Source organism: Amia ocellicauda, chromosome 5 (assembly GCF_036373705.1).
Source record: "Amia ocellicauda isolate fAmiCal2 chromosome 5, fAmiCal2.hap1, whole genome shotgun sequence".
Taxonomy (NCBI): domain Eukaryota; kingdom Metazoa; phylum Chordata; class Actinopteri; order Amiiformes; family Amiidae; genus Amia; species Amia ocellicauda.
Window position 1 is genome coordinate 31,407,270 of NC_089854.1, and position 20,117 is coordinate 31,427,386.

The following is a 20,117-nucleotide window of genomic DNA, read 5'->3' on the forward strand; positions in this document are numbered from 1 at the left end:
TGTGTGTGTATATATATAATCTACACAACATATTAGGGATGCACCGAATGTTTGGCAACCGAAATTATTCCGCCGAAAATAGCAAAGAAAGCGAATAAATTTGACCATTGAATTGAATGAAAATGTATTAAAAAAAAAAATGAAAAAGAAAAACATATTGTTTGGTCAATTACAGCTGTAATTGCAAAATATTCCTTTATAAAACAATTAGTCACAACCTTTATAGTTAATTTGACATTGTGACTAAAAAGTCGTGATAATGTCGGGAAACAATAAGTCTGACAGGAGGTGCGTGAGAGTTGACAGGTCTGCTGTTATTATGCCATTTCCATACGTGTTCTAAAAATGTATTTTTACATTGATATTTATTTAACAAAGTTGTTGTGTTAGATAAGTATTCATCAGTTGCATCAATTACAACGCATTCATTTGTGTTGAAACGATTTGCGATAGAGACGCGCATGTTCTGCTGCGCAGCGGAGACTCTGCTGGCGTGCGGTACTGACCGCTGCAAACAAGTCTGTCCTCGTTCCTACAGACCGTCACTCTGTCACCGTATAACACCGCTTCTCATGTGTTAGTGTGTTTATACAGATCCCCATTAGCTGCCCTGTTATTTCATATGTGATTGATTAATTTGAAAACGATGCTCCCGCCTCAGCTAACAAGTGCTAGTGTTTTGGTCAAAGACCTTAGAAACTGTGTGGGAGCATGTTTTTACTATCCAGATCCTTTTCCCTCATACACACCTGTCTAGTCTATACGGGTGTGCAGTTATAGTGATTTGATTAATTACCTGAATAATTGCCACGTTTTAACATGTTCACCACACATTTACGCACCCTCATGCATTTTTGGTGATGTTTGCCTTTGGCTGGTAAAAATTCCATGTGGCTGGTAAGTTTTTTCCTTCTACCAGACACAGTGGCTAGTGGCCGAAAAAGTTAATTTTATCCCAATTCTGATCCTAGGTATTTGTCTTACTACTTTTCATAAAGAAGAACCGGCCACTTGTCCTGAAGAAGTAGGCTAAGTAGGCTTATGTCTAGGACGATTTGTCATTTGTTGTGGGTTCATCCAATTTTTGCACACTTTTCAATGCACTTTTTTGTTGTAGGCATACAGAGTATGTTACATTCTTTCAGCTGTCAGTTATAGGCCTAATATAGGCTATTCAAGAAGGGGGCTCAAAGATGGCCAAATAATTTTTTTTTACTTTACTAATTTATTTATTTAAAGTTATATTGTGCTTTGTTGGTGTAATATCTGCTGGAATGTTCTTTGAAAAGCAAGACAAAATAGTAAAAAGCACATTTAGACTATTTAATTTATGCAATGGTGAAAAAATTGGCAAAATGGAAAAAACTGCAAAAACCGTTTTCAGTATTCGTCCTTCAGCTGTGTTTCATTATATTCTGTTTCGGCTTCGGCCAAGAATTTTAATTTCAGTGTATCCCTAATATATATATATATAGTGTGTGTGTGTGTGTGTGTGTTTCACTCAAAGATTGACATTTACAATGCCTCCTTTTCTGGGAAATCCTTCACTTTCAATTAACGGTAACCATTTTGTCATTGTGTCAAATCCAGCTGATAACAAACTTTTTATCTTCATGAAATATGAAGTGTAATCTACTGTCAAACCAAATAGAGAGATTCTGCATTTAGGAATGATAATTAACGCTTACAGAAAACAGGGCTGCCTTCAAATAAAAAACTTTCACCCTCCTGCCAGGCTTTGCTGTACTAGATTATAGGTAGAAACAAGAAGCTTGGTGAACAAAATACGACCCTTGTTACAAATGTATCTTTTTTTGTGACACTGGTTCCAAAATGTTGCTCACTGTAGAACACTAAAGCCATAAGGAAATTTAACTTTAAGAACATTAAATTACAACAGTAATTTTACATGTCTGATTGTCTTTAGTAATGTACTTGATTATTTTTTTTAAGCAAAGGGGAAAAAACACCGGTACACAAAATCACTTTATTTACAGATATTTTTACATTCCAAAGTGTGAAAATTACATTTAAAAACATGGTGTCCTTCAAATTACATAGTCTGTGATACCTAGTTATGAAATGAAGGACAGATACAATTTTTAGTGTTCAGTAGTAGGCATACATGCAATTCATCTTCATCGTCAAGCTCTGAAAACAGGAAAGAACTGCGATTCACTTTTTCCTGTGCAATGCAACAAGTTTCCCTGCTATCAAGTGTCAGCTGGAGTGACTATGTATCAAATGTTAAGGCTCGGGAATGCCAAATCAGTAGTGCAATATAAAAATAACCCACACATTTCCTCCTAAAACCGAAATGTGCGAAGATCACAGCTAGCAAAAACCTGGCAATGCTTGTGTATTGTACGGGTTTCGAAAGCAAACCCCCGACACCCATGTTTCGTTTCTCCACATTCATCACTCGATGCATCGTATCATGTGCCTGCACTCATCTGTAGTACTTAGCTTCAGTTTCTTCCCTTTCACTGATTATTTAGTCAAATACTTTATATGCAACATTTAAAACCAAAATGTAAGCAGTGGGTGAAACAGAGGTACACAAATCAGAAAGTTGTTGTTGTTGAAATTCCTACCCATGCAAAAACATCAAATAGTTCAACGTATCAAGACTTTTAAAACTATGCTTGTTCCGCATGTGGCTGAAGTCTATAGACCTTGGACTGCTCACTCATTTGCTAGGTATTGTGCAGATTTAAACTGATCGAACCCCTTTAACATTGCCTTTTTATTGATTGCATTTATTTTATGCCAGACTGGTGAGAATGTGAGAATTAAGTATAGGAGGCTTTCCAGGATTCCTCTTAGAGTCTCGGTTCTGTTATCCCAGGGTCCATCTCATAATTGGTCACATCCCTGTTGTGCATTTTTGTCATTATGGTTCATCCACAAGGGAAGCACAAGCCCTGATTTACTGGTGGCTACAAAGGACTTCATCTTCTAAGCCGTGGATTTCTCCATTGCAATGGTTGAGAACAGCCTTTGTTTTAAGGGCTCCAAAAGCATGGGACAGACACACAAGAGGATCTGATTCAGGACTTGCAGGAGTAACCGAAGCTTCCTTTGGAAAGTTCTGAAGACGATTAACTGGTGTGCAAGTTCAGTTAATTGAATGCCTTCGACTGGCTGGTGAAAATGGCAAGATAGGCAATGCGTGATTAAGAGTCCTGACTAAGAGCAGAACCGTACATGAGATGGGGGTGGTAGGGGCTCAGTTGTTCTATCAGTATTACAGTTAACCAAAACAAAATTCTTTGAAAAGTTAATTGATACGTGTTAGATAAGGGTATTTGTTTTTGCCAAGAACTGCAGCTTGGCATGTTGCTGTCTGCGTCACAAACCCGCACTATGTCTGCCCTGAGCCATTGTCTTTTTAATGCTGAAACCGACTGCAGATTGGTCTGGGTCTCAGCGGCCTGAAATGCCAGTGTTAAGATTGGTTTCTGTTAGTTCAGCATCCGTGGTCAACAGCATGTGACTTTTAACAGCAGCAATTGTTACTTCAAATCCTCAAAGGTCAAAATCAAATCTGTCTCCGACCCTGAAACCAACGAGGGAGGTTTGACTGCAGATCAATTGGGATATTTTTTGGAAAGCCAGAAAGTGATTGCCAAAGACATCAGTTGTGAAGGCATGTTTATACGGCCTCTACTCAGAGTACATTCAGGGACAGATTAGGTGGCATACTGGGTTCAATCTTACACTTGTCAATTTTGGACTGCCTGGCTTCCTTCCCACTACAAACATGGTAGTGTAGAGAAGACTAGACTACATATTAGAATGATTAGACTCAAGATGCTTCTTTAAAAAAATATCAGGGTGTAATTCCATTCTGGTTAAGGATTATCTATTTGGTTGCAGCTGATATAGAAAGCACAGTCCTGCAGATGGAATTGGATGAATTGAAAAGAATTCCTTTGGCATGAAATACACTATCAGCCTGTGTGCTCTTCCTTCTAAGATTAAACATTGATAGTGTGGTCCGTCTCCCTCTGCATTCCTTTGAAGTTGGTCATCTGACCTCATTTAACTGTGGAGGAAGCGGAGATTCTTTGGGGGTGCACCAACACACCTTTAAACAAACACTGCTGATTAAAAGAGTTACTTATGCTGAGCCATGGTATTGACAAAGATACTGACAATAGGTGTTTATCTTTGAAAGCTTGCGCTCCACTGCTCTGGTCCCTGCCATGTTCTAATCTCGGGTTAAGGGACTAGTTTTTCCTCATCCCTGCTGAGTTTCATTTGACTGATTATTGCATTTAATAGCACTGTATGATTCCTTGAGACACTGGGCTACAGCAAAGGATAGATATCCTGGTCCCTGTAGCACAATCTGTGTGAATTTGATTTAATTGTATTTAAACATTGTTCTAATGAACTCTAAGGACGCTGATCGTGAGTCAATGTCGCTCTCCCTCTGAACCTGCAGGGGGCAGCAAGGAGCGCTGGTGGCTGGCAGGACTCTGCTCTAGTCAGACGGACAGTTCGCCAAGGGGGCCGGAGTAGTGTGGCAATGTGTGGGCCCCTCCTGTGACACACTGGTGTCGGCTCCAGAATGGGAGTGAACAACTGGGGGCAAGGAGGCATCTGAAACATCAAAGACAGCCGGGATTTCCACAGAATGCCGAATGGACTCTTCGTACGTCGGTGGTGGCTGTAGATAAGAAAAGGAGGGGTGGGGGATGTCAGTAGTGAAAACAAGACTTGTCTTCTGACATTCTGCACAATATATCGCATGCAAAGTTTAAAAAGGTAGATCTCATTCTCTGAATTATATTTCCACTGAATATTTTGATATACAGATGGGTGACAAATTCAGTGAGCCCTCGTGCCCTGTGCATGGGGCATTGTCATCCTGGAAGAGACACTCCCATCAGGATAGAAATGTTTCACTACAGGATAAAGGTGATCACTCAGAATAACCTTGTAATGATTTGCAGTGACCCTTCCCTCTAAGGGGACAAGTGGACCCAAACCATGCCAGGAAAATGCCCCCCACAGCAAACAGAGCCTCTGGACCCCCTCACTGTAGGGGTCAAGCAGTCAGGCCTGTACCGTTCTCTTGGTGTCGCCACACATGCACTCGCCCACTTGTCAAGAACACGAGCCAGTTGAGCATCTTTGTGACTGAAGCTCCTGCCATTCGTGCCCCAATAATGACCCCTCTTTCAAAGTCACTTAGATCCTTTTCTCTTGCCATATTGATCCAATATCCAGGTCAGCTGGGCCTGCTCAGTATTTGTATACATGCCACAGAGTGTGATAGGATGTTAATTGCTTAATTGTATCATGCAGTACACCTGTTTGGAGGCATCTGCGTTCGTTATGTTCCTCCACTCATTTATTCAGGCTTTTCCTTTAATTTGTCACCCATCTGCATATATAGTACTAATACATTTTTGGATGCTTAATGCAGTGGGCTTTCTGAGCGGGGATGTTACTTTGACAGGGACTCATTAAAGCACTGCACACAGGACAGAAACACAGGCTAATACCTCTGTAGCAGAGGTGTTTAAATTGCTTTCCACAAGCTGACATTTTTCATTAGGGTTCATTTTTGCTCTGAATTTAAGTGAATTTTCCTCCATTGTGTGAATGTGATTGTGCAAAATGTTTTTTATTATTTTGTATCCAGAAATGGGCTCTGCATGTAACAGTCCTGTTTTCTTATAATCTTATCGATACATGCCAGTTGAAAGCGAATTCCTACAGGTGTCTCTGTGTGTTATCCAACACATGCAGTTTTCCAGTCGCGGTGGAAACACACTTTTTGAAATTTCTGAACATCTATCCCTGCGACATGTTGGAGATGTTGTACAGCATCTGTCATACCAGCGTCTGTGTAAATCAAATCTAACTATGAACCATCAGCGTCAGAATCCCCATGTCCTATTATTACAGGCCTCTATGAAGAAGTGTGAGGCAAACTCAACCCTCAAACAAAGAGTGGCCAACAATGCTACTCTTGTCAATCAGGGTAACCTTCCAAAGCGGTGTTTATTATCTGTTACAAAGAAACCACACAAAGCCTTTTTTCAAAGTATTTAACAAGTCTTTTAAGCACAGATTGAGGGGCCAGATAAAAGTAGCTTATAACTTGCATTTAACTTCCTGGACCACAGTTGCGTGATTGCTTTTTAACTTCTGCCTCCTCTTATCTTTTAATTACTAGCAGCCTGGTGAGCTGAGGAGCTGACCTTTGCTCTTTTTTTCCCCCCAACACAATAAAACATACACACAACACAGCCCTGACCCTTTGCAGTTCCCATTTACTGCTTATACTGAAAACAGACATTTGCTTGTTTCAACACGGCAATTAACAAGCCATAAAACTACAAGCATTGTCCAAAGGGACCATTGTGAACAACAGAGAGAGGTGCAAGAATAGACAGGACCAGAGGCAATTTAGAGAGAAATGATCACTGAAAATGTGTTGAAGTATTGAAGACCCTGGGATACTAGATTAAGTGTTTTCCCTGTGGAAGTTACTATAACTGCTGTTAATGAGAGAAACCCATTTAGATGTTTTTAAGCAGTCACAATCAGATTAGTAAAGTAATGAGAAAATATCTACAAATAGAGGTGTAGAACTCTTAAAGGTTTTAAAGGCCTTTAAACTTGACCTCTAATCTGTCAGCTGTTTTCGGTTTACCCTTCTGCAATGCTCTTGAGTTATTTATATTCTGAAACGTAAGCTTTGGATGATTCGAAAGCAAATTGTCACGTCGGCTCCCCGGCGCTATCACAAATGCAAATCGCCTGTTGCAGATTAACCAAGTGTGTGATTAAGTACATTGTTAAAATGCTTAATTTATTCTGATTTGTAGTAAAAATGCAATCTGTGTACATCTGCAATTTTAAAGCTGAATAAACTGCTTCTCCTTTTCACAAGCAGAACTGCGCTGTATCAGTTTAACCCTTTTATTCTTGAAACCCTGATAAACCTTACAAGAACCTTTTTTTTTAATTATTATTTACCCCAGTATGAGGTGGGAGAGGGTTTAAAATGATGAATTCATTACATAAAGTGTTGTGGCCACTACGCTATAAAATGTGAAATATAATCTCTAACTTGTTGGCTGGCATAGAATATTAAGGAATCTTTTTCTTGTGGAAGTTCTAACATTGTAAAGGTCAGCTTTCATGATTTATAATTATGCAAATCCAGCCAGGGCAGGTTTAAGACATACAGATTGCCTGTGGGAGTTGCAGCTTTGGAGGTCAGGGTCAGTGTAATCCAGCCTGTACCTTCAAGTAAAATGCGCATATTTATAAACCAACCCAAACCGAGCTGAGAAAAGGTAAACAAGAATGTAGAATCTTCAATCTTCTACGACAGCTGACAAATGAGCAATTATATTTCATGTTTTTTTAAAATCCTGACCTTATGACCTTTAAATTATAGCCAGTGTATAAACCCTCTTCCAATGTAGGAAAGATAATATATCATTTAACAAGTTATTATTAGAGTTTAATTAAGGGATTGCAGGGTGAAGATGACAGGACAATTCCTCAGGGTTGTTCTGCACTTCTCTGTCATGTTAGCCATAATTTCACTTGATCTGGCCATTAACTATACACATTCAGTGTGTATGAATCTGTGTCTCTTTGATCATATTCTGCAGTGCTTTTTTATCTTTAGCAATCAAGGAACTCTTGATAAAACCAATTTGCATTTGAAGTTTGAAAGTGAAAGTGATTGAAATGTTCCATGTTAGTGTTCAGATTTTTTGTGTTTGTTTGTTAGTTTTCTTAAGTATACAATAGGCAATATTTACTTTTTGATTATGATATGTAATTAAATCCACTCTGGCTTTTTCTCATTACGTTGTTTGGTCAAGCGTCATGTTCATTTGCTTCGGCAAATACAAACAGCAGAGGCAGCGAATCGGGGAGATGTGTTCGGCACAACAGTGACGTCTAGAACATACACAGCCATGAAGGACAGACTTAATCTGATCCCGTTCCTTCGGATGCCGTTTTTGTATATAAAAAATATATATATTGTTTTTGAAAGGCTTAAAGCTGTGGTGAAATGCATGTTTTGTATTTATTTCTGGATAACTATAAGCCCTTCAAAAACAGTTAAAATCAGTCCACTGAGGAACCAGCAGCGCTTGGGCTGGGTCTGGAGAATATGTACTGCACATGCAACAACGCCCACCAGTCCTGTGTCAGCGATCTCCCCCTCACTCACCTCGGTCAGGGCTGGGGGGTTGAGGCCAAATCTGTCTGCGATCATCATGTGGATCTGCCGCTGCCGGTCCTTCTTGCGCACACTCTCGTAGGAGGGCAGGTGAGGGAGGGGGGCGTCTAGGGGAGGCAGACGGTAGCTGCCAGGGGGCCCGATGAAGAACATCTGTCCTTGCTGGAGGAAGACGTCAATAAGAGCTTTAAAGCAGCCGGTTCATAAAAATATATATATATATATATATATATATATATATATATATAAACACACACACACACACATTCCTTCCTCACACTTGTGTTCAAATGCATTTTGCAAAGCTCCTCAAGTTCTCTTAAGATGGTTTTCACTCCTGTTCATAGAGGTGAGATCTTCTAATCACTTCCTTTTAATATCTATTAAACTCCTTTTTAACCGCTTTTTCAAAGCATAGCAGAATAGCTGTTCAATTGAATTGGTAGAGGTGTGAAAAGAAGGTCTCGCTTTCATGAACAGATGTGAGTATAACCTTGCCACACCAATACATTTTAATCTATGTCTGTCTACATAATGATCTCACCTGGCCTTCCATGTTATCAAAGGCCATCTCTGAGGCCTGCTCGCCATAGGAGGAGCCCACCAGCGTCTGTCTGCTGTTGTGATACTGAGGGGGCGCATCCTGCACAGGGGAAACCAATGCCGAAAATCACATCAGCCTGACCAAACACTTCAGAGAAGACCCAGTATATGACTTGACCCATGGAAACACTTCTAAATCAGCTCAGAGGTACTGCACAGCTTCTGACCCAAGCTTATTCAACACGAGAAGTGTAGAGCCAAGTGGATATTTGACTCGCACTGCCATGCTAACCGTTATGGGAGCTAACTTTGGAATATTGTGGAAGTGTCACAGTCCAGTAGTAAAACAGTAAGTCCTAGTGAGGTGTAATTCCTCTTGAGACCATTGAAAAGCACTGTGAAAGTAAGGTGGATGTGTGGAAAAAGTGTAGAAGAAATGTGCTATGCTTTAAGGTAAACGTATGTAAGGGACTTGAACAGACAGTTAAATCAAGCAGGCTGATATTGTTTTTTGAATAGAGCCTTGAGGTAATGAGGAACTAACTGACTGATGGCTTTAGTTTGTTACTTGGGCATAGCATAAATCATTTGGCATGGACTTGGTGGAGGTGATAACCCGAATCAGAATGTTTTGATTCTTCATAATCACAATTTACTTTCCTTTTTGATAATGATATATATTGTTATTTAATGCTGTTATAGATTTCCTTTGTCAACTTTAGGAATTGAAGTTTGTACTGCTTTTCCCCTAGAAATGTCTGTGAGATTGAAAACAATAATTGTTGATGTTTAAGCTGCTGTTTTAGTCATCTGAACCAAATTTCTATGACTTTAAACTTTATTTTAAAGGATTCATTCACTGAGGACCATTCACTCTTAACAGTAGCTCTGAAATGGCTAATGGAACCAAAGACATGCTTAGGCTGTTAATGGATAGAAACAAAATTGAGATGAAAATCCATTTAAAGACTTGGAAGCACAATGCCAGTAACATAATGTTATCTACAGCTTCACTATAACATTTAGCATTCACTATAGTCATCCCTTCTTGTGCAAAATGGGAGTCAATTTGGTAATCATGTTTGGTAACCAACATTTCTCTATGGCTATCGTCATAAATTTGCTGCCACATTCAAGTTTGCTTCTTTTTTTTTTATTTTGTCGACTCATTTATTTAATGAAACCAGTGAGATGAATATGTCGCAAACCGTGAACAAGCTTGACAAAAATATATTCTCTTTCCTTATAGAATCAAGACTGTTATGGCAAAAAATTGAATTAATGATGATGAGGATGATGATTTATTATTATTATTATCATCACTATCACTACCATCATCAAAATGCCTGCTGTTTGTTCCCTTTCTCCCCCAGAAGATCAGGCATCTGAGCTGGAGCATAATTTGAATTTCTAAAGAGAACCAGTAGCAAAAGAAGGCCCTAGTACAGGCCTTTAATGGGATCCTTTGTGTTCTGAGACAATGCAGTTGTCTTTCTATCATCAGGAATCCTAGCAACAAGACACAGGAAGGCCTTTTATGTCGCCCCTTCCCAATTTAAAAGCAGCAGTGAGTGCTTACCATTTGCAGATTAATAACATTCAATACACAAGAGGGAGTGTGCATCGTCAGAGCGCCTACCTGCAGCCTGACTTTGTGCTGCCAGAAAAAACAAGAAAAATGAACAAAATGGTTGTCCCAGTTTCTCAGATTTGACACCAAAACAGACCCTTTTTTATATTTGAAAACCATAAATAAAGTCTGTCTTTACATGCTTCTGATTATTAACAAAAATATGTATATGTGAAAAATGCTATTTAAATCAGATTTTAACCATTTTACCACTGAGAATATTAACATTAATGTTGGCAGAATATTGAAAAATGCAAAATAAATCTGTCTGGGGAGTAAAAACTATTTTTATCATTGTCATATTTTTGTATGTGTTTTGGTTTACAGGAGTATCGCACACCATCTGAAATGAACCGTTATTTCCCTTCTTCCTTCCTCCAATTATGTATTTCTATGTTGTCATGCCAAAAACGATTCTAGTGACAAACAATAAAAGCTGGATTTTACAGTGAATACAGCTTCAAAGCCCAATAAAGGGAATTAGGATATTAAGCCCTACAGTCAAACTGATTTTTGGAGCCACTTTGTTACACCATGACTTGCTAACTCGTCTTATTTTTCTACATTTACTATAAGTGAACATGGCTATTTTATATGCTCTACGACTCTCCTGTTAAAGGGCATCTGTTATAAAAGCAGAGAAACCTTATTGGTCTGCATTAGTTCTTAAAAACAGGATTTTTTACAGAGCATAATTTCACCCCGGTTGTTTGATAGAAATTGTCCAAAGGTGAGCATTTAAGCATGAGATCTATGTAAATGTGGAAAAGATCATTTTAAAATATTTAAATTATTTGACTGGCACGTGGTTTTGCAAATTGGGTGAGATGTTATCCCGAGATATGAGAGAAGATAGAAAATGACCCTAGTGTCATATTGACGTTTGTTATAAACTGGAGAAAAAAGCTGTAGGCATTTTTTCCTGTTAATTTTTAAACCTGAAAATGTCCTGTTTATAGTTTCGGTATTTGGCCTCTACAGAAAAGCCTTTAGGGCCTTCATCAAAATCCTGAAGAGAAGCATTATCTTCTGAACTGAGCGTGTATGATTGTAACCTGTTGACAAGCGACACAAGTCATTCCCTCACGTGATGCCCTTTCAGACCTTGTGATGCTCTCCAGTCATGTGATGCACAAACATGAGAGAGGGGTCAGAGGTGACAGTTTCTCACTGGTTTGTGCTGTCACTGTAAGAAAAAGAAAGATCATCCTTTTTCAATCTTTCTTTCATTCCATCTGAAAGTGCGACTGTGTCAAATCCAAATTTCACGGGCCACTTGCCCTGCAACCTTTGCTTTTTCTGTGCCACAACCTAAAATAGAAACTTTTTTCTTTTTTTTTTTGGTTTCAAAGAAAATATTTCTTCATAATATTACACACGGTGAAAAATGTCTCTGCAATCCGTGAGTTCTCAACCTTCCCCTGTGCTGTCTACAAATCCTTGTATCTAAGTTGTTGTTTTTTTCTGCACTGTCACATTGAAAAGGTTATTTAATCTATGAAAATGTTGTTAAAAGGGCACAAAAACCTTGAAAAAAGGGAAATAAGATTCGCTTCTGAAACCTCAAAAAGAGATAACGGAAACATTTCTTTCTCAAAGGAGTTCAGAAGATTCCTCTGTGGTGTTTTTTTTTTGTTTTTTTTTTGTTCTGTTTCCAATGTGTCCCTTTAGAAAAGTTTGCTTTTTGATACTAAAACAAGTAACTCCTGTGACACATGTATTTAGAGTCTTAGAAAATTATCTACAGGTTTAGGTCTGGGACACTGAGGGGAAAAAAATATCAACCACTTTAAAAAAGTAGCTATGCAAGCCGTCAGTAACATAACAACCCCAGTAAATCATTACAGAGTTCCCTTATCTAACAATCGGAGAAATCAATTCAAAATAAACTGTGGTCTGAAGTGCCTGAGAAAATGAAGAATAAGGTCCATGTATTTTATTACAGGAATGTCAGAATAGATATCCACATACTTCCTTGTGTGGTTGCGTCAGAGACAAAGAGATAGGGTCAATTACATATACTGCCATTATTATTATTTTTAATGATCTGTCAGTGTCCCATTGTCTTTCCTTTTTTTCTTTTCCTTTCCCTGTCTTATACAAAGAGCATTTAAATTCACAAAGCCCGCATCTCAAAGGCTCAGTGTGCATTTCACACTTTCTCCTGCATCACCCGACAGCTCTTTTCAATCAGACTGGGGCTTCCCAAAATTGAAAAGGCTTCTTAGAAAATCTCAGGACAGCGCTGAGCCTTACAGACAAACTCGTCAAGCTTTTCAGCTGCACTATCTTACTCTTTGCTTGGTTCTTTTGCTGCTGAAATACCTTTTCAGGTTTAAAATTGGGGAATGTGGGTCTCATTGATTGAGGACTGAGCCCGTTTCATTAAAAAGTTGGTCGCATGGTCATATGGTCACATGTTTTCCCAAGATTTCAACCACTAAAGTTTCAAAACACCTTGAAAAAGTGCAGTGTTGTGGATTTCTTACTTTGAATGCTGGGAAAAGGACATTTCAAACAGGCAGAACATGACACAACACAATTAGTAACTGCTGGTGCTTGCTATTGCTAATACACAGACTTATGATTCACAATGGCACATATACAGTACAGTGGCACTGAGATGTGTGCTGTAGAGTAAACATTGTTTGTAGCGGCCTCAGCTGCCAATATTTATATCAACACTAATCTTGGCCTCGGATTTAATTAGATTTTCTACCAATCTGCCAAACCCATCAAGCTCTTCAACTGAACTATCTTCAGCTTTGTTTGGTATTTGCTACTGAAATACCTTTTCAGTTTTTAAATTGGGGAAACAAAAAGGGACAAGCACATTGTAGCACAAGTCTCCCCTTCACTAGAACTCCTTCACAAACGGAGAGGGCTGTCCACTCCCTTCCATTTGGAGCAAGCAGTGTTACAAAAGCAAAGGCAGCCAATCATGTCATGTCAGTCTGGGGATATTCCACTAGCTTTCTCTCAACTTATTAAGGTCTTACACTAGAAACTCTTATCTCACCCAGGATTGGGAGCTGCTCAGCATCTGCTTTCAAGGTCTTGTTCCCACAGAAATGGGGGGATTTCAGTTCAATTTGGCAAACAAATTCTCACAAGATAGAATTCAACTCACACACAGAAGGAAAGCAATGATTATTATGTTGTAAGTCACCCTGGATAAGGGCGTCTGCCAAGAAATAAAAATAATAATAATTATAGAAAAGCAATGATTATATTGACCCTATAATCATTCCTTTTATATATATATACCATTGCTGTTCTTAACAAGTCAGATGTCAACAGTATTTTCCTTGAGCGTAGTGATCATTGGAGGTAACTGTTGTCATGGTTCTTTGATGAATTGACTTCCTTTCTTACTCCACTCTGTGGAAACCAGTGTTGTGTTGTTTTTTCTTTTATTTTCTGTATGCAGGCCAAGCAAAGCAGGGGAGATGGAAGCCAGCATGTCTATGCAAAACAAGGAAGGCAAGTAAAATAACCCTGGCTTGGAAAGATAATGGCTAGATCTCATGGGACTTGGAAAGGGAAGTCATGAAACAGGAAAGGAGGCTCGAGATGAATGGTTATCCAAGCCAGCATGAGAAAGCTATCTCACTACATCAGTTGTGTTTCCTGTCATGCTGTCCGAGACGTTCTGCTTGTGGGCTCCAATGCGCCTTCTCCCTGCCTGCCTCCTGCCCGATATAAAAAACAAAATCTATATTTTATTGTTTCTGACAAATCATAATATATCACTTACTAGTCAGTTATACAACCCTATAAAGGCTTGCTGTTTACTTTACCTTTTCTTTATTTCTGTGGAATATATTGGCAGCTGATGCAAAACCGAAAACAGTCATGAGGTTTATGTACCCATTTGTTGGAAACTATCCTAGCAAAATAAGTAAATAAATAAATAGCAGCAAGAGTTGTCATATTTCTGTTGCTGGTTCTCCCTTTGTTTCCCTGTTTGGCTTTTGTAAGTCCTTATTTCTAAGTCATGCTGCCTCTACGATGGCATTTTTTGGTTTCAAATCTGAAGCCAAAAATCGTAGACTTCTATTGACACTTCCCCCCCCCCCTTCAAATGCTATTTCCTCTTTCCTTTTGTAGCTCTCTGTGATCCTGCAGGAAGTCCCCAGAGAAACTGAGAATAACTCAGCCAGTGTGAATACACAACGACTTTCTTTTGCGTTAAACTTAAAACCACTTTCCTACTGCCTTGCCTATTGATTTGTTCCAAAGATATTCGCAGAGAAAGAAATACCTTGCTCTGAATGGTGCCGAAAGGATGTGTCAAACAGGCATAACACGCCAGAACATTAATAACTGCTGGTGCTGGCTCTTGCGAATACCAGCCTTATGAATCACGATAGCACATACACAGCACAGTGGCACTGAGATATACAGTGTTTGTAGTGGCCTCAGCTGCCAATATTTATATCAACAGTGTAATCTTGGCCTCGGATTTAATTAGAAATTCTACCAATCTGCCAATCACCAAGTACAAAGCCCCAGAACTCAATGGCAGCTTTTCATGTGCCAGAAGCCTCTAACTTCTACCCAGTGGAACCCTGCTCTGAGGGACTGGGTTCATAATTTGTGTATGGCAGGAGAGACGACGTTTTGCTTTAATCCCGTCTCTTGTCACACAGCCGTCTAGTAAAGGATTTAGCCTCCTACTACCACCCATTCACTATATATAGTTCACTACGAGGGCCTTTAAGCTCGTGCAGGAGTGTAGAATTGAGCTGCATTGAACATCGAATAACTGGACATTGAAACTGAACTGGAAAACTGAATTAAAACGATTTCCTCGTCATTATTGTACATTTCATATATAGGAGGACTTAATCTATTGCCTCAAAAGTCTCTGTGGATTAGACACTTCAACAACTGAATCTTTTTCAAGCATTCACTAACATACCCTTAAACTACTTACGAATTACTAGACTAGAAGGCAGCTACAATCTTGCACTGTCTGATTGTGGGAGAAAGTGGGAAACCCTAGGGACTTGGAGTTGTTCACTCCTGGGCTTGCCGACATAGACACAATATCAAGAGGAACACAATCTTACCGGATACTGGTGCGCGTCCTGATAAGACCTGACTTTGCAGCAGAGTGGATCCTTGCGGTAGAGTATTGTCAGCAGCACCAAGATAATCACAAAAAACACCATGCAGGACACTGGAGAAAAGGGGTTTTGTTAGAAGATAAGATGCAAGTCCATCACTACAATATTGACACACACACACACAAATTCCCTTGTACTTCAGTTTATAGCAGGAATTTCTCAACCAGTCCATTCCATCATATGCTGGTCCAGGTCTTTGGTGCGCACCACTCTTTACAATGTTTAAATAGATCAGTCGATTAATTAATTGCCTCTGGACAAACTGCATTGGGGTGGTTTGGAATGGCCACTCAATTTTAAATTCTGTGCTTTGTACTCATCTAATGCTGGGACTAGGATACCATAAAATGAGATATTAAATTATTCTAATTTTGTATATCCATCCTAAATGGTCTTCTGCCTTAGGAATTTAGGTTTTTACAGAGAGGAAATAGATTGATCAGTGGTGCTATGGTAACTTGCACAAAGAAGCTGTTTTGAATGTAGTGGGTTTAAAACAATACTGAGTTTCAGTTTGCACTGATCAATTTTAGTCCCATTGTTCTGTAATTAACATGACTTATACATACATATACATATATATATTAAAACTCTCAGTGGCACAGTGACATCCAACATACATAGGAATACAGTGACTGTGAATGAAAACTCAGATCAATACAGTATACATCTCATAATAAAGGCTATTTTCTGTAAACGGCAAATGTTGACATTGGTATTTAAATGATCAAGGTTATATATCGGTTATCTGAAACTAATATTCATTCCTTTTTATTGTTTGTTTGTTTTTCCAATAAATGTTCAATAAAAATTGTGTATGTCAAATTAGTTTCTTCAGTATTGTATTCATACTGTTGTTTATGTCCTAAAGATAAGGCCATAATATAAGATTGAGATATTTGTTTTAGCCCTCCTAAACATCCACATAAAGAAAACTCCTACATGAATTGTGTTCTGGGCATGAATCTTTCATTCATTCACACACATACAAACACACACACATATAGTTCTATAAATCAAAATGTACTTTTAAATGTATGCAATACACTTGTTTTTACTTCTCCAGTGAAAATGGCATTACCGTCTTAGTTTAATCCACATGGCTGATTCAACGTGAGAACAGATAAGGCTGGCAGTACAGTAGATAAGGGTGATAAGCTGTTAATTTTACTAACAGAATTGGGTCAGCATCTCATTATTCGTAAGTTCTTGATTAAGTTACCCTTACCATATAACAAGTTAAAAAAGATACCTAGGGCAAAGTACGAGTTATGTATTTCTTTATTGTCATGCAATGTCCTCTGGTCGGTGAACCTGTCTCTACCTAGTTATAAAACCATTTATCCTCGAAAACACTCATAAATGTAGTGTTGGTTACGATTGTAAGGCATGGGATTCTTTGATTATGCTGTGACTTGTTTGATACAATAGCATTGTATTACTAAACACACAATATTTAATCCGCAATTATGAATATAATCTCCAATTGAACTACTGTATTAACTTCCTCTCCCAGATTTATTTGGATGGATATTATAAGGGGTGTGTGTCACTGCACAAGAAACAAACACATATTTCAAGTATTTCTTATGTAAAACCATGCCAGTGTAATGTTGACAGATAAAACACGTTTCTTAATATTATATTCTGTCAATGCAAAAACATGGGGTGTTTAGGTCCATCACAGCAAATGCAGATAAATATAACAGTAAATCCACAATAATAATACGCAAAGTGCAATACAGGAGCGCATGCTAGTCTACTAATGTTCTTCTTACATCCAGTAACTGGCATCGGCTACTCGCCCGGGACGTGCCATGTGTTTTTATCATCAGCCTTAGAAAAGTGAAGGATTACTAACCTGAAGCCACGATGACCGTGAGCTGGTCCGATGTCAGCGAAGGGGGTGTTGTAGTGCTGGTGTTGGAGCGCATTTCGGGCGTAGGGTCTGCCATCTGACTGCGTGCGTCGCTCAGTGGAGACGGCCGGCTCGGCCCGGGCTGCCCCTCACAGCCAGCCGGACACCCGGGGCCGCGCCATCGCCGCACGCCTGGAGCTGCAGTCCGGGGCTGCTCCCGTCCGTCCGTCCCGGCAGCAGCGTCCTGTGACGTTTAATAATACAATACCCTGCAGCGCTGCCCCTGTTTAACACCGGCAGGGCCACGCTAAGTGTGCGCCCACTAGGCACAGGCAGACCCTCTGAGAGAAACGAGTGCGGTCTTTGTGTGTGTGTTTCTCCTTCAGTCGTCAAATAGCAGAGGCTAACTTTCACTGCCGTCCGGCTGAACAAAGGTCTCTCCCTTTGAACGCAAAACATTAACAACTTGCAATCGGTTACCTTTGCAAAGTTATAAACCGAGTACTACAGCTGGCTCGTCCCTGCAGGACTGCACGGCACTTTGGCAGTTGGGATATAGTCATTAACTACTATGTAATGTGAACCCCCCTTGCTCTGTGATGAAGCCGCGCATCCGCAGAGATCTCCGCTGGCACAGGTTTGCTCTGGGACCCGGGAGGCGGCTGCGCACACGGCGCTGTTGGGACTCGCTTTACCGAGCCTGGACACCTTTCAACCCGGCTAATGCTCGCACTGACCTCCGCCACAACGCACCGCGTCTTCACAGGTGAAAACCCCTCTCTCTGTAAGCGGGCCTGTACAGTGAAGGGGCAACAGTTGCATGTTGTGCAGAGTTAGCAGGCGTGCTTGTATCAATTGTATCATAAGAACATAAGAAAGTTTACAAACGAGAGGAGGCCATTAATAACTAAGTGATCCAAGGATCCTATCCAGACTATTTTTAAATGTTCCCACACTTTCAGCTTCAGCCACATCGCTGGGTAGTTTATTTCAGATTGTGACGACTCTCTGTGTAAAGAAGTGTCTCCTGTTTTCCTTGAATGCCAATTTCCATTTGTGTCCCGGCTGCGTGTGTCCCTGCTGATCTGGAAAAGCTCCTCTGGTTTGATGTGGTCGATGCCTTTCATGATTTTGAAGACTTGGATCAAGTCCCCACGTAGTCTCCTCTGTTCCAGGGTGAAAAGGTTCAGTTCCTCAGTCTCTCAGTAGGACTTTCCCTTCAGACCTGGAATAAGTCTGGTTGCTCTCCTCTGAACTGCCTCTAGAGCAGCGATATCTTTCTTGAAGTGTGGAGCCCAGAACTGCACACAGTATCCAGATGAGCTCTAACTAGTGCATTGTACAGTCTGAACATTACTGCCCTTGTTCTCAATTCTACACTTTTGACAATATACCCTGGCATTCTGTTTGCCTTTTTTATTGCTTCCCCACATTGCTTGGATGGAGAAAGTGAGGAGTCCATATAGACTCCTAGGTCTTTCTCATGCGTTACTTCATCTAGTTCTATTCCTCCCATAGTGTAATTATAGTGGACATTTCTGTTACCTGCACGTAATAACTTGCACTTGTCCACATTGAATTTCATTTGTCAGGTGTCGGCCCACAACTGAATATTATCTAAATCCCTTTGAATAGCCTGTGCTGCCGAGATTGTATCTGCTGAGCCACCTATTTTAGTATCATCTGCAAATTTGACAAGTTTGCTAACAATCCCAGAGTCCAGATCATTAATATAGATTAGAAAAAGCAAAGGCCCTAGTACTGATCCCTGTGGAACTCCACTAACCTCACTCCAGTTAGAAGCGACTCCTCTAATCGACACCCTGTTTCCTACACATCAACCAGTTCATAATCCATCTACTTACATTACCCTGAATGCCTACAGCTTCCAATTTGAGGATCAGATCAGATCAAACATGTATCCAGTAAGTGTAACGACCCCTAGACTAAGGGATTCATTGACATTTGCAGGGCGTCACATTGCTACATTGTGGACACAGTTGAGAGCAGTCCGTGATTTCCCTCTGTCTGCAGGTACTTGGCATGTGGCGTCGCGCTGGCAGGGGCTGCGGTTTCTCATCATCCAAGACCGGGTTTCCGGCTTGTATATTCTCCGATATGTATAATAAAACAACACAGAAATAATAATACTAATTAAAAAAAAAAAAAAAAAAGATTAGATTGTTTAATAAACAGTGTATTTGTGATATGATACTACTGTTACAATCAGACATGTTTTTGACGTGCAGGGAACAGGGTGCGTTTCGGTATACACAGCCTGAAAACCGGACTGTCGGGTTATAAATTATATCAATTTGGGAATCGAGCACAGAAGGTGAAACCCAGACAGCTGACATCTGTATCTTTTCATCAACAACATGTGAACAACCTCTCCGTAAAGTTCAGTAGCCTGTAGCAGGTCCAGAGAAAAGTGCATTTGTTATAATGGTTTATTATCATTAGTATTACATTGATGATGATGATGATGATTAGAGCATGTGAAACAACCGGATCAGGAAGTTCCGTATAGTATATATATATATATGTGTGTGTGTGTGTGTGTGTGTGTGTGTGTGTGTGAGAAAAGCTATTTTTAAAGTCTATTTCCTCCACATTTTCTCTCCAGCCTACAGTTTCGCATAATCGACATATCGGCGCAGAAGCCCGACATCCATGCGCCGAGGCCGGCTTTGGGAAGACCTCTCCGAGAGTGACGCACGGATCACG

At 39.9% G+C, this 20,117-nt stretch overlaps 1 protein-coding gene across 2 annotated transcripts; it reads right to left on the minus strand.

The window, feature by feature from the left end:
- Positions 1 to 1,973: 1,973 nt before the first annotated feature.
- Positions 1,974 to 18,034, minus strand: LOC136750037 (uncharacterized). Of its 2 annotated transcripts, XM_066704774.1 has the most exons (5): positions 17,394 to 18,031; positions 15,476 to 15,585; positions 8,772 to 8,870; positions 8,219 to 8,389; positions 1,974 to 4,675 (listed from the first exon to the last, which is right to left on the minus strand). In XM_066704774.1, exons 1-5 carry the CDS (start codon positions 17,485 to 17,487, stop codon positions 4,490 to 4,492), a joined length of 660 nt encoding a protein of 219 aa, XP_066560871.1. In that variant the 5' UTR covers positions 17,488 to 18,031; the 3' UTR covers positions 1,974 to 4,489. The 2 variants fall into 2 exon arrangements, with proteins under 2 accessions (XP_066560871.1, XP_066560872.1); XM_066704775.1 differs by lacking the exon at positions 8,772 to 8,870 and having other exon boundaries at positions 17,394 to 18,034.
- Between the last annotated feature and the right edge of the window lie 2,083 nt (positions 18,035 to 20,117).